The sequence below is a fragment of the Chionomys nivalis genome, chromosome 18 (assembly GCF_950005125.1).
Source record: "Chionomys nivalis chromosome 18, mChiNiv1.1, whole genome shotgun sequence".
NCBI classification, from domain to species: Eukaryota; Metazoa; Chordata; class Mammalia; order Rodentia; family Cricetidae; genus Chionomys; species Chionomys nivalis.
Genome location: NC_080103.1, coordinates 3,433,814 through 3,461,103, shown reverse-complemented (window position 1 = coordinate 3,461,103; position 27,290 = coordinate 3,433,814). Strand labels below are relative to the sequence as shown.

At 54.3% G+C, this 27,290-nt stretch overlaps 1 protein-coding gene across 1 annotated transcript; it reads left to right on the top strand.

Moving 5' to 3' along the window:
* Window positions 1-9,728: 9,728 nt before the first annotated feature.
* Pear1 (platelet endothelial aggregation receptor 1) lies at window positions 9,729-26,578 on the top strand. The gene is given in 26 exon segments (XM_057793293.1): window positions 9,729-9,802; window positions 14,694-14,761; window positions 15,373-15,441; window positions 16,699-16,805; window positions 17,329-17,433; window positions 18,110-18,210; window positions 18,775-18,848; window positions 18,850-18,868; window positions 18,996-19,239; window positions 19,710-19,830; window positions 20,033-20,169; window positions 20,257-20,469; window positions 20,702-20,876; window positions 20,954-21,074; window positions 21,842-22,005; window positions 22,097-22,199; window positions 22,287-22,433; window positions 22,568-22,693; window positions 23,754-23,882; window positions 23,988-24,116; window positions 24,242-24,454; window positions 24,591-24,679; window positions 24,758-24,881; window positions 25,032-25,106; window positions 25,196-25,441; window positions 25,803-26,578. Coding segments are annotated over 24 exon segments (3,129 nt in total). The 5' UTR covers window positions 9,729-9,802; window positions 14,694-14,761; window positions 15,373-15,426; the 3' UTR covers window positions 25,955-26,578.
* The last annotated feature ends 712 nt before the right edge of the window (window positions 26,579-27,290 follow it).

Below are 27,290 nucleotides of genomic sequence, written 5' to 3'. Positions count from 1 at the left end.
TGGGAAATAGCTCAGTGGTAGACCCTTGCCTGGTATGTGTGAGGTCCTGGGTTCAATTCCCAGGACTGTGGGGGAAGGTGGGAATGGGAGAGAGACTGAAGATGAAGGACCAAGACCCCATTTTTTTCCCTTCTGTTTTCCTTCCTGCCCTGCTTCTTTGGGATTAATACTTGGAGGTGGGGTTTGGGCACAGTGACTTGCCAAGAATAGACTATTCTGTCTCCTAGAGCAGATGGGGGTCTACCTTCCTTTGTGACCTTAACCGAAGGGCCTGAGGCTTCTGTCACACGAATACCCCGAACTCTACCACACCAGGGGAGCGGAGCTTGGTCTCCTTGCCTCTCCCTGGAGCTGGAGCGGCAGCATTTCGGCCACCACCCATCACTTCGCATCACCGGCTGGGCTCCTACAGCATCACACGCTCACTCACACAGCTCCTGAGGCGAATGATGGCTGTCTCCTGTCCCTGGGTGCCCAGTTCCCTGCCGTGTCCCCGTGATTCAATCTGTTCTTATCACCCTGGGCCGGGCCCTGCAGTGTATCTGTCTCTTGTCCAGGCTGGTTCCAGCTAATGGAGGGCTAGCCCAGGGCGGCAGGATGATTGATGGGAGCTCTGGTCCCCAGGGCCCTCGTTGGCAGGCTCTCCTTTCCTGCCTGCCTTGGGATAGGCAATGCTGTCTCACCCTAGAAGGGGGACAGAGCGAAGACATCAGAGCTAGCAGGTGAGGCCATGGGCAAGAGCTACAGATGGAAGCTAAGAGAGACAGAGGGAGGAGCGGAGACAAGGAGAGGGTAGCACACAGGCACCGGAGGGCAGCGGCTGGCAGAGTCCTAAGTGCCCAGGACCCCTGCAGGCTCTGCCTGCCCCTTTGCCCCACTTCTTCTGTCCTCTGGTCCTCTGTGGGTGAGGAGTGGGTGCTGGCAGACTTGGAGGCCCTGCTGGGGATACGGGGCTCTGAGGTTTGCTGCACTGAGCAGAATTGGGTAGGACTTGGAGGCCAGATAGCATACAAGACCTGAAAAGCCTGTGAGCCATTTCCAGCTTTGCTCATGGGGCATGGAGACCCCTTGAGCCCCACAGGAGGATTACTGGAGATACCGAACAAAGGGGCACGGAGTCTGGGGATGTGGCAGAGAGATCTAGTAACAGCAGAGATGGCTGCCAGTGCTTCAGGCAACAGGGCTTGAAGCTTTGCGGTGGGGCAAGAAAGGACTATACGTTTATTCTGCTAGCGGCCTCCTTCTCAATGGATGTTCAGACACTTGTCCACAGCGCCCCGACCCCCCACACGCAGCCGCTGTCCACACGCAGCCGCTGTCCACACGCAGCCTCTGTCCACAGAGCCCCGACCCCCCACTCACAGCCGCTGTCCACACGCAGCCTCTGTCCACAGAGCCCCGACCCCACACACGCAGCCGCTGTCCACAGCGCCCCGACCCCCCCCCACACACACACAGCGGCTGTCCACACGCAGCTGCTGTCCACAGCACCCCAACCTCCCACACACAGCCACCGTCCACAGCGCCGGTCTGGATGGAGGCATGTGCATGTGAGCACATACAAACAGCACAGCTTTCCATTACTGCTGGGTCCCATTGCCATTAACAATGTCCTTGTCCCACTGTGGCCCCTGCCCCCTCTCTGTTAATTACCTCCTGGCTGTGCCAAGTCCATTAGCTGCCCTCAGTCCCAGGGGCCGAGCACCAGTTGAGATGGATAGCTACAAGAAGATGGGTGGAATGGGGCCCTGGGGATTTTGGGGGGATTGAGATTGAGATAGCAACCTGGGGCCAGAGGGCAGTGTTAGCCCCTCCTTGCATTTCCTCTTCAGACAAGAGCTGTGTTGACTGAAAGGGAGGCTCCGAGAGGCTGGGGTATTTGGAGAACTGAGCAGAGGAACCAGGCTCACTCTCAGTCACTCCTGCTCTGGAGAGGAAAAGTTGGTGGTCAAGGTCTCCAGTCCTGGGACAGATCTCTGGGGAACTTGGGGTTCTCCGGCTTTCTCAGAGCTGGATTCTCAGAAAGAGGCTAGAGAAGCTGCCAGACTTCCAGGACCCTGTAGGCAGGTTTCTAGTGCTGCTGGGAGGGTATCCCACCTTGTCTGTGTCCCTCAGACTAAGGATAGGCGCTGGGGCTCTAAGTGGCAGCTGGAGGGAGCTTGCCATATCCTACGTGGCCTTGGATGGCTACCCAGTGTTGGCGGAAACAGGGTAGTCACTAGAGAAGCAGGGACTCAGGGCCCCTGGGTTCTAGCCTCCCGTCCTGGTCCTGCTGCTGTGCAGGCTACCCAGGCACCTGCAGCAGGGTATGCATTGGCTGCATGTTCTGAACTTTCCACCGCCTCCCAGCTGTGAAGAATGGAGAGTTGCCAGTAGTGACGGCAGGAGGCTGCAGCGGGGGAAGACAGACATGCCTGTAGCTGCAGGCCAAACCAGTAGAGGCCAGCAGGGCAGAGTCCAGAGCCAGTCCCTGGAACCAGAGTCCCCCTAAGCTGAGCCCTTCCTCTCCTTACTGGATTGTGTGCCCTGGTAGGTAAACTTCTCGGTTAGTTCTGCCACTTACTGATGTAATGTCACTTGGCATTTCTGTCCCTAGTGTCATCTGTTAAATGGGGATAGATAATAAATAAGAGTGGAGCCCTCCAGGGGTGCTGGGAGGCTGATGGGGCCCGCCCTCCAGCCAGCGCCCAGGAGGGATGTACTGTTCCTATGTCTGTGTTCTTTCCTCCTCATTTTCTTCTTTCTTCCCTCTCTGGCCTGTCTCAGGCCTTGGGGACCCAGCTGGGGCCCTGATAGTATTCAGGATGGTAATCTATTCCGTCCTGAGTATGAGCAGGTATCCTGGGGACTGCAACGTTTGAGAAGAAATGCTTTTGACCCCAGTCCTAACCTTCCCCTCTACCTGAAATTGCTTCAGAGTGGAGTGTGTGAGATGTGGGGAACTGTGGCGTCTGTTGGGGAGTGGAGAACAGAGCTCAACCCCAGGCCCACGGTCTTCTTCACACCAGCTCTTAAACTCCCTGGATCTCACGCCTGGAGAGATGGCTCAACAGTTGAGAGCACTGGCTGCTCTTCCAGAGGTCCTGAGTTCAATTCCAGCAACCACACAGTGACTCACAACCGTCTGTAATAAGATCTGGTGTCTCTTCTGGCCTGCAGACACACATGCAGACAGAACACTGTATACCTAATAAATAAATAAATCTTAAAAAAAAAAACAAAACCCTCCCTGGATCTCCTAGCAGGAATGTCTCTCCTGATTTACCTGTTCATTGGTACCTCATGAAGGTGTTTCTGGGTTATGGTCCCTTTACTGATCAAGTCAGGTCTCTGACAGTTAATAGAGATGTCAGGACAATGAGCTATGACGTTGATCCCTTCCCCTGTAGCCTGCTGTTCCAAGCATCAGAAAACTCTCCCTGCAGTCCATGTTTGTGCCTCTCACTTGGATTTGAAGGGTTACTCGGCTCCAGGCCTGCCCACGGCAGGTCTCAGCTGCCTGGGGCCTGTGGTCAGGGCTAATGCGGGTGAGAAGTGGAGGACGAGAGGGATAAAGTTATTAGTGTCTTCATCTTTGAGGGATATTGATTGCTGGGTCTCCAGGCCCATTTGGTCTTATAATGGGGTGCATGGAGGTGTTGGGAGGGGCACAGAAAGATCCCACATAGCCCCCACCCCTTCTTCTGGAATGGCAGCCACACTAGGTCTGGTCAAAGGCTGACACTAGAGACACGGTTTGGGAGTGTGAGCTCTGGGGAGATGGGGTAGGGAAGCTGAGGGGCGCAGGGCTTGGCTCGGCTACTGGACTATTGTGTGCATGCGAGAAAGAACGTGAGCACACTTCTAGCTGCGGAGGAGATTAGGTGGCGGATTCCCAGCTGTCCTGAGCCCTTACCTGCCCCCAAGGCAGTCTGTCCCATGTCATGGGGGAGTAACTCTGGCCTGTGTGTCCGGCTTCCTATTTGCATGGGATGCCCTATAAGTGGTTGGTACAGTCTCATCTCTCCACCTAGAGCTTTGCTCATTCCTGCCATCTTGAGGCGATGTAGGCCAGGAGGGCTTAGGTATCAGACCCACCTTCTCCAGCAGCCCCCTGTGGGTGTCTGCTGGAGACTGAGAGAGGGAGATTCCTAGGGTAAGATGGAGGGTAAGAACCAAACTTTTCCCTCCCACCCTCCCTTTACCTTGGACTAGAAGGGCCTGGCATTCTTCTGCTCAGGGATTCTGACGCTCACTTCTCTGCCCCAGAGGAGCTGGTTTCCCATCTTCTGGGCTGGGAGAGGAGGTAATTAATGATGGGAGGCTGGACAGTGAATGTTCAGGGCTAATGCTGGTATTAATCAGGAGCTAGTCCCCAGTCCCCAGCGAGGGATCAGGTTCAGCTGGGCCAATGTGTGTGTGTATGTGTGCGCACGCGCGCGCATGTGTGTGCATGCGTGTGAGTGCGTGCGTGCGTGTGTGTCTGTGTGCATGCGTGTGTGCATGCGTGCGCGTGTGCGTGCGTGTATGAGTATGTGTGCGTGAATGCGTGCGTGTGTGCACGTGCATGCGTGCGTGTGTGTGTGTGTGTGTGTGTGTGTTGTGGAGCAGCAGGAACCCCTGACTCCTTCCTTGGTTTCCTGACTTCTCCACAGAGCTCCACTTCTACCCCTACACCCTGCCATAATTTTCCTGAAACTCCCTCCTGGTGTATCCTTGATTCTCCTGTTGAGGAAGTGGCAGATCTCTCCTCGAGTTCAAATCTATCTCTGGATGTAGGTGGGGGTGAAGCAAGCCACCCCTCCTTCCATGGCCCCCACTAGCCCTTCCTACAGACAGGAACATTAGGTGACTCCCAGGCCGCCTGTTCAGCTAATTGCCTTTCAACCTTCCCCTCACCAGGGTGCCCCCCACAAGCTCCATTAGCCCCCCTTCCCCTGATAGCCCCTAAATCAGCCCCAATTATTCATGCAGGGGGTGTGCTGTGATTGCAGCTGGAGTGGAGGGTGGAGACGAGGAAGCTGAGTGCCAGGCGAGCTGGCAAGAGGCAGAAGCAGAGCAGGGACAGGCAGGGCTGGAACCTGGGGGCAGACTGAAAAGTGTGGATTTGACCTCAGGAGGATGTGTGGAGTCAGCTGGCCTCCTCTGCAAGGGCAAAGCTTACCCTTCCCATCGTCAGATGTAGCCAGGTGTTTATGAGGGACTGGCTGGAAAGAAGAGTGAGCAGCCAGTATGCTTCCTCCCACAGGGTCTTCCTGAGCAGCCCTTTCTGCTCCTTGGAAGGTCAGGCTGGCCAGTGCCTACCTGACGCGCTGTATCAGAGGTGCTCTCTCCCTCTGCTTTCGTGTTTGCTGTCACATCTCTGGGGGCTCTGAGAACACAGAACTGTATGCTAGAAAGGGTGACCTTCATCCTTGTGAGCAAAGCTGAGTGAGAAGACAGTGGGACAGCCTGGTCTCCACCCACGGCATCGGAAGAGAGTGGGACAGCCTGGTCTCCACCCACGGCATCGGAAGACAGTGGGACAGCCTGGTCTCCACCCACGGCATCGGAAGAGAGTGGGACAGCCTGGTCTCCACCCACGGCATCGGAAGACAGTGGGACAGCCTGGTCTCCACCTACGGCATCGGAAGACAGTGGGACAGCCTGGTCTCCACCCACAGTGTCCTCCCCGAGCTCTATCATGGAACCTTCCCTGAGAGTTGAGAGGCCCTGAGCAAACTTCCTGCAAGGCAAATACCTCTTGGACTCCCTGTAAGATTACTCCCACTGAGGAGGGGGAGGCGTCCAGCCCTGGCACCTCAGCAGCTCTTATCCCTGAGCAGAGCAGCCGCTTCACTGGGCTCCTGGGTCCCACATCTCCCAACAGCCGGTTCCCAGCACAGCAGTGCCCTTGTGGGGTCAGTCCTGCCTCTGGTCAAGCTATCCCATCCCGCACAGAGCAAACTCCGGTAGCTTTGCTGTGGCCTGAGGGGTTCCTGCCAGTTTGGCTCTGACACCCGTCTTTAACACCACCATCACCTTGTTACATAACAAGCCTCTCTGTGCAGAGGGTTATCGTTGTCGTGTGGGTGGGTGCCCGTGTGCTCGTGTCAGCGCGGGTCAGAGAAGACCTTCACATACCAGTGCCCGTCTTTCACCCTGTTCAAGAGAAGGCTTCAGTAAAAGTGGGGAGGGAACCAGGCTTTAATCCCAGCATTTGGGAGGCAGAGGCAGGCAAATCTCTGTGAGTTCAAGGCCAGCCTGGTCTACAGAGTGAGTTCCAGGACAGGCTCCAAAGCTACGAGAAGCCCTGTGTTGAAAACAAAACAAAAACAAACAACAAAGTGGGAACGGGAGGTAGGTGTTCAAACCCCCATTTTTGTCACTTTCAGATGCTTATGTAATGAATTTTATGTATTTTCACTGCCTATTCCTCTCCCTCAGCCCTTCCCTCTCCTGAACCCGAGGAGGGGTAGGAAGTTCTGCAGTGGCAAGGGTGACACCGGTGTCTACACACTGGAGCTAACGACAGCTCCTCCAGGAAGTGCTGAGCTCACGTGTGCAACAGTCGTGTCCCATCTAGACACCTTTTTACTGTGGGTTCTTTCTGCCCCCCTTCTGCAATGCTCCCTGCTGGGTCTAATACTTCACGTATTCGTGGCCCTTTAGCCGGTTCTGTGTTTCTGCATTCACCATCGCCTACTGCTGTCCTAAGCGCCCTGGCTGAGGGCTGGACGAAGCACTAGTCGTGTAAATGTGTTATTTAGAAGGCAGTCTACTGTGACTGGGGCCCAAGTGCTGAACTTTCTTAGCAGGAATGGGATGCGGGCCAGTGTGACCGCAGAGCGAGGGCTCGGAGCTGAACGCGGAGTGAATTTGAACCACGTGCGGTTCACTTCTCTGCGCAGCAGTCTCTTCTGCTGTCACTAAGACGAGCTGTGCAGTTAACTTCCAAGGCCACTGGAACTCGGGTTTTCTGCTGCCTGCCCTTGAGCCATGCGTCGGTTTCTATTGCCCCCTGCTGGACATTTAGTGGAATCAAAGTCCTACCTTGTGTTTTTCCTTCCCGAAACATTGGTACCATCCAGTGCACCTGAGCTCAGCACAGTTTACCATCAAAACAGCAGCTATGTGGGGGGGGGGGGGGGGGTGGCGCAGGCCTTTAATCCCAGCACTAGGAAGGCTCTGTGAGTTTGAGGTCAGCCTGGTCTACAGAGCTAGTTCCAGGACAGCCAGGACTACACAGAGAAATCCTGTCTTGAAAAACGAAAACCAAACCAAATCAAAATAAAACAAAAAAACCTGCCATAAAAAAAAAAAGAACAACTACTAAGCAGCATTGCCTGACTCTCGGCTTGATTATCCACATATAAAAATAATCTCAGCAAATATGATACACAAGGGACTTGAAACCACAATACCCGAGAACCAGTAACTGTCAGGTCACAGTGATCCTGTTCTTTTTTTTATTTTATTTTTTTTTATGATTTATTTATCTTTATTTTATGTGCATTGGTGTGAAGGTGTCAGATCCCCTGGAACTGGATTTTTCAGACAGTTGTGAGCTGCCATGTGGGTGCTGGGAATTGAACCCAGGTCCTCTGGAAGAGCAGTCAGTGCTCTTAACCGCTGAGCCATCTCTCCAGCCCCGATCCTGTTCTTGAACAGCTTCCAGGGTCAGCGACTATGAGGGCACGCGGGACCTGTGCGTGCCGACTCTCAGTGCCTAGCTGCAGTAGTTCCAGCTGTAAAAGGCCCAGTGTTATCAGGGGCTGTGCCAGCTAGTTACACCTAGAGCTGTGTGTGACCAGAAGCCTTGTGCTGAGGACAGAAGGAGGACACATGTTGTGGAATATTATTTTAGCTGGGCAAAGATGTGTTCCATTTGTTTATGCTACAGAATATTACTTTAACTGTGTAAAAGTGAGTTACTTATTTGTTTAGTGGTGTAAGGCTGTGTGTTTAATTATGAGAAGATGGCAGCACTCGGGAGGCAGAGGCAGGCGGATCTCTGTGAGTTCGAGACCAGCCTGGTCTACAGAGCTAGTTCCAGGACAGGCTCCAAAACCACAGAGAAACCCTGTCTCAAAAAACCAAAAAAAAAAAAAAAAAAAAAAAAAAAATTATGAGAAGATGGGTTGCGTCTGTTTCACCTGGCCTGCCTAAGGCACTGATTGGTCTAATAAAAAGCTGAATGACCAGTAGCTAAGTAGGAGAAAGGATTAGTGGGGCTGGCAGGCAGAGAGAATAAAGAGGAGGAGAAATCTAGGCTTCAGAGGGAAGAGGGAAGAATGAGAGAGGAGGAGAGAAAGAGGGTCATGCCTGGGGCCAGAAGTCAGGCAGCCATCAGTCAGCCAGACAGAGACAGCAAGAAAGAAAAGGAAAAAAGCCCGAAGCAAAACATAGATGAAGAGAAACAGGTTAAGTTATAAGATCTAGCAAGAAAAGAGCTAAGCCGAGGACAAGCATTCGAAACGAATGACAAGTCTCTGTGTCATTGTTTGGGAACCGGTTGGAAACAGAAGAAAAGGTCTGGTGCGGACATAAGTGAGTACATGCATATGATCGCATTTATACAAAAATTCTAGAAAAATTCCACAGTGACAGAAAACAAATCAAAATTTAGATCATTCTTGCAGAGAAGGGCAGGTAAACTGGGGGAGATTGTCTTTTAAAATATTATATTTATTTATGTTGTAACGGGGAGGGGATATGTGCCATGGTGTTCCTCTGGGCTCTGGGAACTTTTGAGATTCTCACCTCTACCATATTGGCCCCTGGGGTCAAACGCAGGTCATCAGGTTTGGTAGCAAGTGCCTTTACCACCTGTGCCACCTCACCATCTTCAGAGATGGATTTTTTTTTTTTTTGAGACAGAATTTCTCTGTGTAATAACCCTAACTTCCTGGAACTTGCTTTGTAGAGCAGGTTGACCTCAAATTCACAGAGCTCTGCCTGCCTCTGCCTCCCAAGAGCTGAGATTAAAGGCGTGCACCACCACTGCCCAGCTAGAGATGGGCATTTTAAAGCATGCTTTTATTGGGATGGTAGTTACACCGATGAGCACACTTGCTAAACTAATAAAACACCAGGCTAAGTGAAGTCAGCTAGATGTGGAGGGGCGAAGACTGAGCTGAGCTATCATCATCCGACTTCACGATGGTTAGCAGTTTCATACCAGGATGAGGGAAAAGCTCTGGAAATCGATAGAACCAAGTTGCACCCATGTTGAAATACTTAATGCCACTGAACTGCTCGCTTAACAGTTGTTGAAAGGATATATTAGATTATGTATATTTTTGCCACAATAAAATTTTAGAACAATAATTTTCAAGCCAAATGAGCTCCTTTGTATTAAGTGGCCCTGCTGCTGAGAATTCAACCCAGGACCTGTAGCATGAGCCACACCCAAAAAAAACCAAGTTGTCTTTGCTTTGAGCCCTGGCTAAGGTAGATGGCTGGGTGCTTAGGAGCAATCTGGTGGAGACCGGCTCAGATCTTGCCTTGACCTCTTGATAGAGGTCGGGGGTGCCTCTCCCTAGAGGGCCGCCAGAGGGAGCCGCTGGGCAGGAAAGAGGGGCGTCGGGTGGACAGCGACGCCGGGAGCCAGGGCCGGTCGTAAGCCTGTCACGTTGGGCGGCTCTCCTCGTCCACTTCACAGACAAGCGTGCGGAGGCCTGGGCCTGACCCCACCCGGCCCGGCTCCAGCCTCCCCGCGCGGACTTCCTGCCTGGGCCCGGGCCCAGGCCCACCCCCTTCCTGCCCATGCAGCCGGCTCCCTCCGTCGGCTAGCGGGACCCGTCGGTGAACACACCACATCGAGCTCCGAGTTCCGAGGCAGGTGAGTACCCAGTCCTGGGCTCTGGAGCCTGAGACCCCCGGGATGAAACTAGGCGCAGAGAGCTGAGCAGAAAGGAGATGGGGTGGAGGGAGTGCGAGCCGTCTAAGTGAAAAGAAAGGAGATAGAGACAGACACACAGACGCGGGAGAGAGAGAGAGAGAGAGAGAGAGAGAGAGAGAGAGAGAGAGAGAGAGAGAGAGAGAGAGAGAGAGAGAGAGAGAGAGAGAGAGGAGAGCGAGAGAGAGAGATCCACTTAAGTGGAAGGGAAAGCTAATGTGGTTGTGAGGATTAGGAACCCCGGCCAGGGGAGAGCAGCCTGGAAGTCCTGGATTCCAGTGTGAAGTTTGCTAGAACCTTAGTGGTACTGAAGCCCTGAAAAGTCGCCCTCAACGTTTGCCTTCTCTCCAGCCCTCAATTTCTTTTTTCTGGAGGACTATGAAAACACCGTGCCTGTTTCCTCCTGTAGCTGAGGGAAACATGTCTCCTGGAAAGAGACCTGCTCAGTGTTTGTAGATTTGCAAGTCCTTTTCCACCTTGTAGGAGAGAGGTCAGCCGTAGGCACCTATGGCGTCTGAAGGCTCTGTCTGAATGATGTGGGCCCATCGTCAGGCAGATGGTGGTCCTGGAGCCTACAAGCCCAAGCTCCAGTAAGGCCCCCCTCACCTCTCCTTCATATTTCCAGCCTCTAGCCATGGACTCATGACTCCCTGATTTGGTGTTTTAGTAGTGCCTGCTGCCCCAGCTGGGGACTGTGACCCTAGTCCCAAGAGATAGGAACAGCATGTGCTGGCTGAGGTTCCCAGGCTCAGCCAAGCCTCAGCTCCAGGCAGAGCCGGATAAGGGGTCAGTTCCCAACCCCTGCCTATGGAGGCTGTTCTCCAAACCCACGTCCACCCCAGAGTATAACTGTCTGTGTCTACGGGTCGGTGGGTGTGGACAGGCCTCCCACCCTCCCAAAAGTCTGCCCCTTTCTGCTCTCCAACCAATGACATCTTCCAAAGTCTGCCACCTCCCTGCTTGCCTTTTTCTTCTCAGAGGGGGTGAAGTAGGAGGGTTGACTTCTTCTCCGCTCCACTCCAGCATGCCCTATCAAACTTTCCCAGGAGAGGAAACCCTCCCCAGGCACCCTTTCTACCAGCGGAAACCTAGAGAAAGATGGCTGCCACAGCGGTGGTTAAGGGCTCTCTGAAGAAGTTCCACGAGGCCTTATCCCAGCTGGTGCAGGGTGGTGCTCTGTGTGGGGACAGCTAGCAGAAAGGTGGGAGGAGAGGGGTAGACAGACACAACACGGACACACAGACCGGTGGGGCAAGGCCCAGGGAGAGAACTGTGCGTCTAGAAGAGACTGAGAGGAGCCACAGTGGTGGAAGGAGGGTACACAAGGTGTGCAGGCCTGCGCCAGCCCCTGCTGTGCTCTGGAGGCTGTGTGATGAAGGGCCAATCGCCCACCTTCCTAGGACAGCCATCTAGTCCATCTACATGCAAGGCAACTCAGCGCCCTGCATTTCTGTGCTCTCATCACCTGGGAGCTTGGAGGCCAACCCTGAGTGTGGCAGGTGTGGAACCATCCTCACGGCACTGTATCTGGGGGGCCTGGGTGGGAGCTGAGGGGGACCTGTACTCGGTTTCGTGTCTGCCTGCTGTGGGTGCTGGCTGGCACGGTGGCAGACAGCTGTGGATAAGTGTGATGAGCAGTGCTCAGTGGTGCAGCACTTGCCTAGCATGCTCAAGGACCAGGGTTCCGCTTCCAGCACCACCAGGCAAGCCCAGACCAGTGAGAGCCCGCAGTGGCCCTGGGCTGAGCTGGGAGGAAACACGGGTCCATGCCGATGGATGTTGGTGTTGTCGCGGGGGGGGGGGGGGGATGTGTTTGTCACAGAGCCCTTCAGCCCCATCCTAGACTGCAGTGTTCTGCTGACAGTCCCTAGAATCTGGGTTAGCTCTACTTGCTCTTAGAGGAGGGACACAGGTACTGACTTTGGCTAGGTCATCCCTGTGTGCCAGGGGGATCATCCTACTTGGAGCCAGGTGGCACAAGCAGACTCAGGAAAAATAATCAGAACTCCTTTGGGCCATGGGAGCCACGGCCATTAAGTCTGCAGGACAGGGAGGGAAGGTGAGGCTTGAGTACCGGGAACTTCTTGGCGGAGGCTGCTCTTGAAGTCAGGAGGCAACTGGACATTCGGAGGAGGCTTGAGTAGAGATGGTTGCCTGCTGAGAGGCATGTGGGGCTGTCGACTTCAGTGTCACAAGACTATGTGTGGTATAGCTGGCCTTCCTGCGATGGAGACACACAGGAGGCAGTGGTGGGGGCAGTGGCAGAGCAGAGCTGTACTGCGGGGTTTTATTTATTATCATTATTATTAATTGATACCAGCTCACTCTCTATGTAGCTCAGAATAAATTATCCTCCTACCTCAACCCCCTGAGTGTTGGAATTATGAGAGAAAGCCGCCTAGCTGCCAGAATTATAATTTCTGGAGGTAACCTCTGGGTGGCAGCAAGGAAGGCAGCCAGTGGGGAAGCTGCTCTCGTCCCAGTCTGGTGGCCAGACAGCCCTTGGGCCACTCATTTTAGGGGACCCTCCTTACTTTCTTCTCAGTGAAAAGGTAGCCCAGGTGGTAGTCAGGGCTGCATGGGACAGGCTTAGGTCATGAGTCAGAATCCCTGCTGGTTCTCTATTTCCTGATGAGTAAACAAGGCCTAGAGTAGCCTCTCTGGCTGCCGTTTCCTGAGCCAGCAGCAGGCCAGCCTCTCACCCCTGCCCCGCTCCTGTTGCCCCAGCCTCCAGTCGGCCTCGCTCAGGTTTCCTGTTCCTCCATCCGGCAGACATGCGGACATGCCTGGTGTGCTGGAGCCTGGCTTGACTGGGTTGGGGGGGGGCTCTGTGTTTGTGCTTGTGCAGACCTTGCACTGCTGAGCAGGTGCCGCTGGCAGAGCCAGCTCTTTTGGGGGAGAACGTGGAGGTCTGGGCTGGGGTTTCACTACATCCGTGTGTCTCAGTGGCAAAGGCAGCTCAAGAAAGGGCACAGAGAAACGGGGACTCAAGTGCCCATCTCAACATCAAGCTAAGCTGCATGGTAGTGTGGGTGCCCATGCATCTGTCCCTTTTGGGGGACTCGACTGTCCATGACAGCCTTGACATGCAGAAGGCTCTGACCAGGCAAGCAACGGAAGGGAAAGTGCTGACGAAAAGAGGTGTAAAAACCATGCCAGGCTTAAGCAATCCTGGTGATTAGGGAGGCTGATATGGATGGAGGCTCAGGGGTCTCAAGTGCTATAACCAAAGTCACACAGCTTGTGACAGGGTCAGGACTAGACACTCAGACTGCAAAATGGGGGAGATTAGGGAGTCGGGGTTGGCTCTGCTGCTGAGAGAGGGCAGGAATTCAGGGATCCTGCCCTGGTACCGACTCTAGCTTGAAGATGCACCTGGCAGACAGCCCGACATTCTGGGGATCAGGTTCCGGCTCCCCTCCCCGACCACTCTCTTTCTCCCCCGTCAGCATTTTCAACCTTGTTTATTCCAGGATCATCATAGGGTTCTTAAGAAAAAAAAGAAAGAAAAAGACGAAAAACAAAACCAAACCAACTCCAGTTTCTCCTGGAGTGGATGCACGGGTCCTGTGGATGTGGGGAAACTAACGTGGACGGAGCATGGGTGTTACAGATTGGCCCCAAGAGTGTCACCATTTAAAATTTACAGTAACCTTGTGGCAGAGTGTGTTACCCTTCCCCGGAGCTGGGGTAAAAGGCCAATTCCTGCGTCTTACTTCTGTCATTCCCATTTGCTGTTTTCTGGTTACCAGCTCCCAGAGGCCCTAGATTCACTTCCTCCTCCCAGAGGCTGGGGTACAGTGAGGGTAGAGGGGCTCTTGGAGAGGGAACAGGCCAGGGCCCAGTGGGACTTGGAGGCTGAGAGGCAGGAATGTAGCTTGCAGCCTTGTAGGCAGGAAATGGAGCTGAGCCTGGCCCAGAGCCCAGCAATTTGCATGTGGAGGTGGGAGAGAAAAGTTGTTCGTTTTGACTGCATTCGGGCCGGGCGGGCGGGCGTGCAGTTCCCACGCCTCTGATCTGGTTCTGGTGGCAGCCTTCCCTCCCTTCCCTTTGCGGCTCCGGTCCCTGGCCAACTCCCCACTCCATAACCAAAGCTGTAAAGATCTCAAGCCCCTGGGCTTCTTATTTCCATCCCTCTGCTGCTGATGCCGGAGTCTGGATCCCTTTTCTGCCACCCCTGACTGTGGGTCCTGGGCAGGTTCCTATGTTTACTGAGTCTGCTTCCTCCTCTGTGGACTGGATAGCAGCACTTTCCATGATGGAAGTCACTCTCTCTGCCTGACCCATCTTGAACAATACAGGCTCACATTTTGCCTGGCTGTTAGGAAAAGCCCTTTGTCAAAGCAGAAACTTGGTGGGAGATAAAAGTTGAGCAGAGGGGGCCCAAGAGGGGTCTCCTGGGGCAAGGATCCAGGAATGTAGGACTAAGCCCCTTGATAGGTATATAGTCATAGAGTCTGGGTTCTGCTGGAGGAGCTGGAGGCTCAGAGGGACGGGCATCAGGTGCACCAGTCATCCCTAACACCCCCTCCCCGCCGGAAACCAGCTTCAGAGGCTTTGAGCATTTCTCAGGCTGGGAATGGTCAGGTAAAATCCTTCTGCTTTCTGCTCAGATCCCTTCTCCCCCATCTCCCTTTCCTATTGTCCACCCACTGGTCTCTGCTGACCCCACCTTGGCTTCTAGCCCTAGACAGAGCAGCTGAAGCTTCCTCCGCAGTGCGGCCCCACCCTGAAGGCCTTTGGGAGGAGGGAAGGTATAGGCCTTCTCCAGCTAGCATCCCAGCAGAACTGCAGTTAGTCATCTCCCATAATACTTCACCCCTGTTCTGTACAGGACTGTCCTGAGCCCCCAGCTGAACTGAACGGGGAGATGGGACAACACCTGATATTTCTGGCCTGGAGGTAAGGGCAGGTGACACTGGGGAGTATTTTATGCAGCCAAACTACTTTCACCTTAAATCAGTCTTCCTGCTAAATCAGACTCCACCCACCAAACCAAGCTAGGAATAGACAGGACAGGGCAGCTCACTGAGGCCCATGGGTGATCTCACAGGTGAACCTGCATTATGACTAGACCTGAGATTCTGCAGGAATGGAGTGTGGAACAAACTCAGAGTAGGGACAGAGATGTGGAGAGCCCTGGCTGTGGAACACTCTTGGGGGAGTGGGGAAAGTAGCTCGGACCAGTTTGAACCAGCCCTGTTGGTGGGCACTGAGTTGGGCAAGGCTGGAGGAGGCGGTTTGGGTACCGTGGGAGAAGGAACTGACTTTGTAGGGTGGGAACATGTTTGGTGGTTCTCACTGGATCAGGTCGTGGGTAGCAGCGGTGCCTCTGCCTGTGGTGTGGCTCCTTCGGCACAGGGCTTAGCGCTGTTCCCTTGACTCATCTTCCCAAGGCCACAATGCCAGCCCAGTAGCCAAGCCAGCTAAATGGGGCCCCGTCACACCTGACAGGGTAGTAGTGTGGGGTGTGAGCCACACTTCCAGCCAGCAACTGGGTTTCCTCTCTCAAGGATCTAGATCCTGAGCACTGGGATCCCCAGGACATCTTCTGGCTTCCCAGGCCCATGCTGGCATCACTGGTGAGTTACCTGGTCAAGTGAGCAGTGACTGAGAAGTCTAGAGGTTCAGCTGGCCCCCTGGGGAGGTGTGAGGTGTAGTGTCTCGAGCTGGGAGTCCTTTCTGGGTGGCAGTAACATAGATGAAGAGGGTGAAGGGAAAATCCAACTGTTAGGGGGTTAAAGCTGGGCATGGGTCGCTGCAGGAAACTGGGGTTCAGTTAGGAAAGAAGGTGGCCTGGCTGAGCAGAGAGAATCATGATCAGCCAGAATATGTGGGTGGGGGGCCAGGGGTGGGGCTGCAACAAGCATTCCACAGATACTCAGGGGTGCAAGGGGCCGGTGACCTCTCTTCTCAGGGAAGTAATGACAAGCAGATGTGGGTATCTCTGGAGAGTAGAGCAGGGAGCCTGGGCGAGCTTTAGAAATGCAGACACAGAGGGGGGCCTGTCAGCTTTTACTGAGTCTAGGCAGTCAGAGGAGGACTCATCCCATCCGGGGTCCTGACTCTTCCCACTCTTGGGGTGGGGCCTAGGCTCCTTGAGCTGTCAGAGAAAGGTGGAAATTGACCCTTGGAGCACACCAGTGGCTGTGTGGTCATCCAGCTGCGGCCCTATTGTCATTGCCCATGGCAAGAGCCTGCTGACAGTTCTTCATTCAGGGGCTTGGACTCCCATCTGCCCACACACAGTGATGGAGACTGGTTCTCAGTGGCATCTGATAGGGAACTGTCCCGGCCATTTGAAAGTTCTCTTGGACTGAGCCCAAGTTGGCTTCCCTTAGAACCCCCTTCTTGGGCCCCAGTCTCACACTGTGGCCACCTTTCAGGGTCCTTGGTATTTATTTGCTAGGCTACGGGGTGGTCAAGTGGTCAAGTGGCACTAGAAGTGGACATTTAGTGAACGGTACCAGGAGGCTCTAAAAGAGATGAACATGTGGCCAGCCAGTGTGTGTGTGTGTGTGTGTGTGTGAGTGTGTTCAGGGGTGGGGTGGTGGGGTGTGGAGTTGTCAGGGAGCAGACAAAAAAGCAAGGTGGTACCGAATTCCAGGAATAACGAGGGCTGGAGTTGGTGTGTTAGCAAACTGAGCTGAGACTGGAGCCACGCAAGTGTGCTTAGGAGACTTTTCTGGGGTTCTGGGGGAGCTGGAGTCCTGCCATGTGGACCAGAGGACCGAGAGGCAGTGGGCTGGTCTCTTTGGCATGCCTACTGCTTGCATTTTTACAGGTGCGTCCTCTGGGCTGCTGGCTGCACTGTTCAGTTGCTGTATGCCCTACTGCAGGCCTCTGCAATGCGGCCACTTCTGCATCTCCTCCTCCTGGCCTTAGGCCTGGGTCTGACCCGACCGCTCAACTCCAATGATCCCAATGTCTGTACCTTTTGGGAAAGGTGAGAAGGGCCCCAAGCTTGATGCTTGTCCCGGACAAGTGACTCCTCCGAGGAGTCTGTTTCTGGTCTCCCAGCTCTGTTCTTGTCTCTGTCTCTGTCCTAGCTCTGACCTGGATTTTGACCTGTCCTTGTCTCTGGATCCCTGTGGGAGGGAGTCATTTAGCATAGACCAAGCAGAAGAGCTGGCTGGGGTGGGGGTAGGGAGAAGGTAGGGACAGAACTGGAAAACAGGGCCCAGGGCAGAAATTAGCCGAAAGTGCTTTGATTCATTGCTGCCAGCTGGGTCAAGGTTGAACAATCAAGTTCGGTCTTCCCATATTGGCAGGTGCGTGCGTTTGTGCATTTGTGAGAGTGTGTGTGGAGATGTGGCCCTCAGGATGAGAAATGGTTACCTAGGGTGGGAGGAGCCCCAGCAGGGTAAGGAAGCCCAGATACTGGGGTGTTCGGATTCTCTCCACGGGAAGCCTGGCCTTGGCTTCAGCTGGACCCTGCGCTCAGGCTCTGAACTGTTCTCACCCCACAGCTTTACCACTACCACGAAGGAGTCCCACTTACGCCCCTTCAGCCTGCTGCCCGCGGAGTCCTGTGACAGGCCCTGGGAGGACCCCCACACCTGTCCTCAGCCCACGTGAGTGCTTTGTCCCTAGAAGAGTCACTAGCTGCTGCTGTCCTCAAAGGAACAGTGAGCTGTGACCTGCACATAGCGAGGGCCACAGGGATTTAAAGTGTTCACTGATGGAAAGTGGTATTGGTCCAGAAATGATCTGCAGATATCTGAGACAATTGGAGCAAACCTTTGTATCTATAAAACCAATGAACCAACTGACCAACTAACCAACCAACCAAATAACCAAACAACCCAACTACCAACTAACCAACCAGTCAACCACAGACAACGCTGCTGCATCTCAGCAGATGGTGTCTTGTTGAAATTCTAATATGAATTCAGACCACGTTCTGAAAGGAAACATTGACTTCTGGCTGTACCATGGCATATGCCATCAAATCAACACTTAGGTCACTCTTTGCACGAAAACCCACATTAAATTTGAATCACTAAAAAAAAGTCACTAGCTGGTCGAGGTCTGGCCCCTCTCAGAACCTTTGGTGCTTAGAGGACTCTCTGTCCGTGGTGGGTACCCCTATGGCCCCTGAAGCTGAGGCTGATATGGGGCAGAGAGGGAACACTCACCTTTGACCCCTCTGGTGCCTCACTGAGGTGCGATGGGGGTGGGGGGCAGAGGTGGGGCAGCCAGGGTCTCAGCTAAGAGCACTGATGGCCACCACCTCCTGGGCCACTGCAGGGTTGTCTATCGGACTGTGTACCGTCAGGTGGTGAAGACGGACTCGCGCCCACGCCTGCAGTGCTGTGGGGGCTACTATGAGAGCAGTGGAGCCTGTGTTCGTGAGTCTTGAGTTGGGTCAGGGCCCCATCTGTTTGGGTTTTTCCCTGCCCTAGGAAAGGGTATGGTGGGTGGGTTGCTACTGTCCGCTCCTTTAGGTTTCCCGTTGGCCAGTAGCTGTTGCTGGAGTTGTAGCAGGCATAGAAGAGGGGCTGGAAGTGGAGACTGGGGAGACTTTGCTATCGTCTTTTGTTCCCTAGCATCTTGTGTGTCTGTCCTCAGATGGGCCCCTGCCATCTTCTGACCCTGTCACCAGCCCTGTCACCAGTCCCTGCAGGCCAGTTTCCCAGCCTGACTTAGCCCTCACCTCAGCCTCTACCCTTTCTGACCACATCTTCATCCAACTACCACTTGAGAATTCACCATTTCCCAACAAGATGTTAATATGCATACAGAAAGGACTCAGGGAGCCTATGACCCCTGGGGTTGCTCCCCAGGTCTTCATCTCAGACAGAGCTGATGCCTGAGGACCTGCAGGCCCCTCACATGGGAGGCTCTGGCTTCCTAGATCAAAGGTGGGAGGGTGGGATGGAGGTATTTTTCTCATTCATCCCATTTCTGGCCAGCACTCTGTGCCCAGGAGTGTGTCCATGGTCGTTGTGTGGCTCCTAACAGATGCCAGTGTGCACCAGGCTGGCGGGGGTGACGACTGTTCCAGTGGTAAGTCGTTGGTGATCCGGGGATGGCTTTTTATCCGAATCCATTGCTGCTACCTGCCTTTTCTGGAGACGTGGTGGAGGAGAGAGGCTAAGTGCCTGATAACTCCCTTCCGTTCTCTGTTTCACAGAGTGTGCCCCAGGGGTGTGGGGACCACGGTGTGACAAGCACTGCCACTGTGGCAACAGTAGTTCCTGTGATCCCAAGAGTGGGGCATGCTTCTGTCCCTCTGGCCTACAGCCCCCCAACTGCCTTCAGCCTTGCCCTCCTGGCCACTATGGTCCTGCCTGCCAGTTTGGTTGCCATTGCCATGGGGCTTCCTGTGATGCCCAGAATGGAGCCTGCTTCTGCCCTCCAGGGAAAACAGGACCCAGGTGTGTGATGAGGTCATAGACACAGGACCATATGTGAGGAAATGGTGGGGCTGAGAGACTAAGATCGCAGTCTTGCTCTTCTGGGTCCCAGCTAAGCAGCTGCCATAATCACAGCATGAGCAAGTGTAAGTTGGGGGGGGGGGGGATGCCGTCAGGTGAGGCTGTTGAGGAGGACCTGGGCACACCTGCTTGCAAGGCTACATGCTGACAGGGTTGGGGTGTTGACTCGGCAGAGTAGAAAAACTATAGTCGGAGCAGTTGCCAAGAGGGGACCACCTGAGCAGGGGTGAAGGGGTGTAGGAGCCTGCTTGCCCCTACACCTCCTGCTCTCCCGTCTGCTGATATCAGGGTGTCCTTGCCATTTACCTGCCCCAGAGATTCCTCCTGTGCAGGTAGCCAGCCTTGGGGAGAAAAGAGGGCCAGCTGAAGGTTCTTCCTGATGACACTCTGACCTCACCCCTATTCCACAGCTGTAATGTGCCCTGTTCACAGGGCACTCCTGGCTTCTTCTGCCCCAGAACCAGTCCTTGCCAAAATGGAGGTGTTTTCCAGGTCCCCCAAGGCTACTGCAGCTGTCCACCGGGCTGGATGGTATGAAGGGTGGAACTGTGTGCGTGGAGTTGGGATTACCAAGAGAATAACGAGGGTGGCTCTAGACAGGACTATGAGCCAGGATTTTTTTTGAGATGGACTCTCACGGACCCTGGAGAGGTTTGAGGGCTCTGAGCATATGAGGGTTTCTACCAGCCTGTGGCCATGAGAAGGGGATTAATGAGTTTTCACTCACTCACAGGGTGACATCTGTTCCCTACCCTGCCCGGAGGGTTTCCATGGACCCAACTGTACTCACGAATGTCGCTGCCACAACGGTGGCCTCTGTGACCGGTTTACTGGGCAGTGCCACTGTGCTCCTGGCTATATTGGAGATCGGTGAGCATGTGGCTCCAGGGAACTGGGGTGGACCAGGAGGAGGTGGAGGAGCCCAGTTTATACAGCCATACTTAACCCGGCACCCAGGTGCCATGAAGAGTGCCCCGTGGGCCGCTTCGGGCAAGACTGTGCTGAGACCTGCGACTGCGCTCCTGGTGCCCGCTGCTTTCCTGCCAATGGCGCTTGTCTGTGTGAACATGGCTTCACAGGCGACCGCTGCACTGAGCGCCTCTGTCCAGATGGCCTCTATGGTCTCAGCTGCCAGGAACCCTGCACTTGCGACCCAGAACACAGTCTGAGGTGGGCTGTGGGAAACAGGGAGACTGGATCTTGTTTTAGAGCCACCACAGAGAAACAGCACCAGGGTATGGGGAAGGGTGGCATCGAAGTCACAGAAGGATGGGGAGGGGTTTGGGGAGGGAGCAGGAGCGGCCTGGGTCCCTCGGAGCCTCTTTGCTCCCTGATCGGGCTCTGCAGAGGACAGGACCTCTGTAAACGGCTCAGATGCTTGTGTCCCCTCCCACGCCCACAGCTGCCACCCTATGCACGGCGACTGCGCTTGCCGGCCAGGCTGGGCGGGCCTGCACTGCAACGAGAGCTGCCCACAGGACACGCACGGGCCAGGCTGCCTGGAGCACTGCCTTTGTCTGCACGGTGGCGTCTGCCTTGCAGACAGCGGCCTCTGCCGATGCGCACCCGGCTACACGGTGAGGCTGTGCCCCACCAAGGGGAAAGGAGGGGCGGGGTGGGGCTCGACCTTCACTCAGTGGCCCTCTGCTTTCAGGGACCTCACTGCGCTAACCTATGTCCACCGGACACTTATGGGATCAACTGCTCTTCCCGCTGCTCCTGCGAAAATGCCATCGCCTGCTCCCCCATCGACGGCACGTGCATTTGCAAGGAAGGTAATGGACTAGAGTCTTTGGGAGCGGCGGGGGTGGGGATGGGGTGTGAAGAAAGGGCAAAGCTTATTGGAAGTGGGCTTGTGGGAACGGATTCAGGATAGTTCCTGCTAGAACACTTTCTTTCTTTGTCCCTTCTCATTCTCCCTGTCCTGTCCTCCCCTTCTCCCTTTCCTATCTTTTTTTTTTTTTTTGAGACAATATATAGCCCAGGATAGACTCAAAGTCTAAGCACCCATCCTGTCTCAGCCTCTGGAGTGCTGGAATCACAGGTAGAGCCAAAATGCCCTAGCCATTTTGCTTTTTTTTTTTTTTTTTTTTTTTCTACAAAGGTCATACTTTCCTTTAAAGCAAGCACCTCACCCTCCATTCTATAGAAAAGAAAAGAACCCTGACTGAGCCAGCGAGGTTTTCCAAAGGCTAGCACTGTGGCACGTTGGCAGCCCTTAGGCTGAATTCAAATCCAGTGGTATCAGACTTAGCCAAGCATCAAGTCTTCAGCCCCCATTTCTCCCTGTTACCCCAAGATGACCTGGTGGGGTCCACTATGAGCTTGGGTTTGTTACCAGCTTCTGTTCTGTAGGGGAGACAGGAGGCCCAGGCGGGAGAGAAGACACTGTTGATGACTCCAGAGAGATTGTGGAGGCCCAGGCAATTGAGCTGCATCAGTGGGAGTCTATGAACTGTGTTCATGTGTTTTTCTCATGCCCAGCTCACAACATAAAGCTGGCACAACCCACACCCAGTGTATTCCTTCTTGTCTCCTCTAGGTTGGCAGCGTGGTAACTGCTCTGTGCCCTGTCCTCCTGGCACCTGGGGCTTCAACTGCAATACCAGTTGTCAGTGTGCCCACGAGGGTGTCTGCAGTCCCCAGACTGGAGCTTGTACTTGTGCTCCTGGGTGGCATGGAGCTCATTGCCAGTTTCCCTGCCCGGTGGGTGATCACAGCCCACCTGCCTGGGGGAGGGGAGTGCACAGCACCCCTCAGCTGACTGGCCTGCTCTCCCCTCCATTTACTCTCCAAGAAAGGGCAGTTCGGTGACGGTTGTGCCAGTGTCTGTGACTGTGACCACGCTGACGGCTGTGACCCTGTTCATGGACACTGCCGATGTCAGGCTGGCTGGATGGGTGAGCGTTCTGGGTGTCTGGGTCTCAGGTCTGCTGTGGACTTGGGAGTGTACTCCACAGGAGGTGACCCTTACTTGTCTCCTACAGGCACACGCTGCCATCTGCCTTGCCCAGAGGGCTTTTGGGGGGCCAACTGCAGCAATACTTGCATCTGCAAAAATGGGGGTACTTGTGTACCTGAAAATGGCAACTGTGTGTGTGCACCAGGGTTCCGAGGCCCCTCCTGCCAGAGGCGTGAGGCTCCCTGTACCCCACCCCACCCCTTGGCTCCTGTTGCTGACTCCCATCTCCAGGACAGTTAATCCAGGGGAAGGTGGGAGGGAGACCCTGCTCAAGGCCCCCAAGTCACTAGGCACCCCTTTCCCCAGCCTGCCAGCCTGGTCGCTATGGCAAACGCTGTGTGCCCTGCAAGTGCAACAGCCACTCTCCCTGCCGCCCTTCGGACGGGACCTGCTACTGCCTGGCAGGCTGGACAGGCTCTGACTGCTCTGAGTGTACGCAGCGGCTTGTGTGTGAGCGGGAGAGCCTGCTGCCTGGGTGGCTGAGCCCTGGAACCTCAGTCTCCTGACTCTGGGCAGAAGGCCCCCCACTCACCTTGGTTATCTGTACAATAGGAGAAATCCTGCCATTACCTTCCTACTGGGAACTGGTTTGAGTGGAGAATGCAGCAGTGAACAAGTCAGAGGGAAAGTTTTCTGCCTCGCCAGAACCTGGAAACAGCAAATCTCATAAAGTCCCCTCTTGGACATATTCTTATTTTCTCTTCCTTTAAAAATATTAATATATAAACTATTAATTTATTCTTTGAAAATTTCATACATATATGCTATGAGTCTTGATGAAATCCCACTCCCCGTCATGCCCCCTAATATATCTTTCTCCTACACAAATGTTCATTCCTTTTCTATAATCCGTCGAATCTAGTTTGTTTGCCTGCATGGGGCTAGTGACTGGAACATGGGTCTCCTCCCCCAGCCGCCGTGGCTGTTTTATATCTTTCTCACACTATTTTTACTGTGTCATCTCCCACATAACTATATGATGATAAGGAGATGAGTAGTCTGGGCAGCAGAAGCATGTTTTAGAGGGAGCTGCTGCCCAGAGACGGCTGACTGTACTTCTGTCAGGGCCTCAAGTGCTCTTGGTGAAGTATTTGGATTGTTGTTGTTTGTGTTTTCTGCCTAGAGTTCAGCAGTGTCTACTATTAGATGATTTGCTAGGATCACACACAGATAATGTATTAGGCTGTAATCCCAATACCCTGGCAGGAGGCAGATGTTTGAAAACAAAAACCAAGCCTAGTGCTGAGCCCTCCAGGGGCTGCTGAGAAGCTCTGGTTCCTAGCACTGGGGACATTGTTCTGAAATAGCTGTTAGGGAGTGGATAGTGGGCCAAGATGGCTGGAGATGAGCATTCCAGCCACCGGTGTGTAGATGCCCTTCAGAGCCTTAGGACCAAGAAAAGGCCAAGCTCAAGACTTCAGAGATACTGAGGCCTGAGCGTTCATGCAGAGGAGGTGGCTTGGCCCTACCTGACAGCCCTTGTCTCCTGCAGCATGTCCCCCAGGCCTCTGGGGACTCAAATGCTCCCAACCCTGTCAGTGTCATCATGGTGGAACCTGCCACCCCCAGGATGGGAGCTGTCTCTGCACTGCAGGCTGGACTGGACCCTACTGCCTGGAAGGTACCAACCGAGAGCGAACTCCCTGAGCGCACCATAGCCCTATCCGAGAGGAGGCTGCAGTTTGCCAGCTCTGTGACCCCTGCTTGCCCCCTTGGTTCTCTCCAGGCTGCCCTCCGGGAGTATTTGGTGTCAACTGCTCCCAGCTATGCCAGTGTGGTCCTGGAGAGAGGTGCCACCCAGAGACTGGGGCCTGTGTCTGTCCCCCAGGACACAGTGGTGCACCCTGCAAGATTGGTAAGTTCTTGGACTCCAAGATTCTACAACCCAGGGTCCTCATACCATCTCTTTCTTCCTTCAAATGCACCCACGTTCACTAGTAGAACTGAGGTGCCAGTCTCAGTGCCCACTTTATCTCACAGGAAGCCAGGAGTCCTCCACCATAATGCCCACCTCTCCTGTGACCTATAACTCACTGGGTGCAGTGATTGGCATTGCCGTACTGGGGACCCTCGTGGTGGCCCTGGTGGCCCTGTTCATCGGCTACCGCCATTGGCAGAAGGGAAAGGAACACGAGCACTTGGCAGTGGCTTACAGCTCTGGGCGGCTGGATGGCTCAGATTATGTCATGCCAGGTGAGCTAGGGTTGTGCTTAAGTGAGTGATAGGCAGTGGGGTGCTGCTGCCTGTTCCCCATGGGATGTTGGGGGAAAGGATGGAGGGAGTCAGGGGGTCACACTGCTGCTGTCCTGGCCTGATGTTTGTCCTGCAGATGTCTCTCCGAGCTACAGTCACTACTACTCCAACCCTAGCTACCATACTCTGTCCCAGTGTTCTCCTAACCCCCCACCCCCCAACAAGGTCAGTGCATTGGGGGGTGCTCTGGGGTGGGTGAAAGCCTCAACCCTGTGCTCTCCCTGAGGCATTGTCCCTCATCAGGTTCCAGGCAGTCAGCTCTTTGCCAGCTCCCAGGCATCTGAGCGAGCAGGCAGAACCCATGGACGTGATAACCACGCTACACTGCCCGCTGACTGGAAGCACCGACGAGAGCCCCGTGACAGAGGTAGGCGCTTGGAGACAGAGGCTGAGGAGGAGGATGTGTGCAGCCTCACCTGCTGGATCATCTTGGTGGGGTCAGGGTGGGGGAAGAGCCTAGATCTGGAAGATGCCTGAGAGGGGACCAGAGGTCTGACTTTTGTTTGACTTTCTTCAGGCTCCGGCCACCTGGACAGAAGCTATAGCTGTAGCTATAGCCACAGAAACGGCCCAGGACTATTTTGTCCTAAAGGTATGGAGCACAGAGACAAGGAAGGGAAGGGAAGCTGGTTCAAGGAGCCGGTGCCCCTAAGAAGCCCGATTTCCTTCCTTGATCCTTAGGTCCCACCTCGGAAGAGGGACTGGGGGCAAGCGTTATGTCCCTGAGCAGTGAGAACCCCTATGCTACCATCAGAGATCTGCCTGGCCTGCCTGGGGAACCCCGAGAAAGCAGCTATGTGGAAATGAAAGGCCCCCTGTCAGTGTCTCCTCCCAGGCAGCCCCTTCATCTCCGGGATCGCCAGCAGCGGCAACAGCAGCCACAGAGAGACAGTGGCACCTATGAGCAGCCCAGCCTCTTGAGCCATAGTGAGCCCTCCCTGCCCCCAGCAGGGGCTACAGGGCACTGGAACATGGGAAGCAGGAAGGGAGAAGGGGAAGGGAGAGAAGGAGATAGTGGCATGATACGGCAAGAGCACGGCCTTCGGGTGGCTTGATCTCAAACCAGGCATGGCACTCGGGGAGTTGCCCTGCTTCTTCGAGTCTGTTCCTCACCTGAAGATTGAGTATTAGAGATGGCGCTTGTTTAGCACCAGAGAGGTAGAATTAGCATCCAGAAAAGTGAGACCGAGTTGTGGGACAGTGTCTTCGTATCCTTTGAGGTGGACAGGGTAGGGAGAGCCAGGGAACGCCTCGAGGAGTTACCTCATCCTTTCCTCTCTATCTTCAGATGAAGAGTCTGTGGGCTCCATGCCCCCTCTTCCTCCAGGCCTGCCTCCTGGCCACTATGACTCGCCCAAGAACAGCCACATCCCTGGACATTATGACTTGCCTCCGGTACGGCATCCTCCATCACCTCCACCTCGGCGCCAGGACCGCTGAAGAGTCAGCACTGCATGGGGCAGTGCCTGTATACCCTGCCAGGAGAGGGACTGGGCTGGCAGGCCACGGACAAGCACATTTGATGAAGTGAGCAGAGAGACTAATGTCGGCCTTCAGCTTCCACCAAGGGAGACACAAGCTGGCAAACCGTCTAACTCCCTTTTCCCTTCTCACAGTTCCTTGAATCCCCAAGGCTCTGTGGACATCATTGGTGGGCTGAATGTTGTTGTATATCGTCTGATTTCAGACTGATTTTAAAAATATGTGTTGGGTACCTTTTCTGTATATATACCAGGCGGGACTGTGTCTGTGTCTGGTTGGCTTCAGACAGTGCCAGGCACAGTTCTGCCTTCTGTGCTTCCCGGGTAGCCAGACTTCAATCTTAACTGGCTCCAACAGCAGACCCTCACTACCTGCTCACCCTTTACTTGGTAATCCTCCATGTTTTGCTCAGAGGATTGCGCCCTGCCTGTGGTGTTTATCTTCCTGGTACTTCTTGGGCTACACACAAACTTCCTGTGCCTCAGTGGCCCTGCAGTCTACTTCTTTTGTCTGCTTTCTCTCTTTTCTGGAGTAAAGGCTGCCTGGGATCCTTCCTCCTCCCCCAGGGACTGGCACATCTGAGTTCAGCCTAGGTCCTGTGTTATCTGTTGACTCTTGTCTTTCACATATCCCACAGAGTGCCGGCCCCACCCCTCTTCTCTCTTCATAGCTACGGATGCTTCTTCATGCACTGTAGAAGGCAAGAATGGTGCCAGGCGGGGCTTGGGCTTGTTTTGTTTTTGAAACATTGTCTCATTATGTAAGCCTGGCTGTCCTGGAACTCATTAAGTAGATTAGGTTGGCCTTGAACTCAGAGGTCTTTCTGCCTGTGCCTCTTAAATGCTGTGTTTAAAGGTGTGTGTCACAGTTACAGGAGGTGGGGGCGGGGCTCAGTCTGCACTCAGATGTGATGGCCACGTTACTAGATTAGCCTCTGCCTCCCCCTAGTGGCAGGAGTACTGTTTATGTTCACTACTGTTTTTCCTTGGCGCATGGTAGTCAATAAATGTTCCTTTAAAAGCCTAGTGGCTGAATGACAGTACCAGTGATAGCTGTGGTAAATACTAGTACTTGTGTTCTCAGTGTCCCTCAGAACCTAGTCTGGAGATCTCTTCAGAAGTAACTTCCCGGGGCTGGAGAGATGGCTCAGCGGTTAAGAGCATTGCCTGCTCTTCCAAAGGTCCTGAGTTTAATTCCCAGCAACCACATGGTGGCTCACAACCATCTGTAAAGAGGTCTGGCGCCCTCTTCTGGCCTTCAGGCATACACACCGACAGAATATTGTATACATATA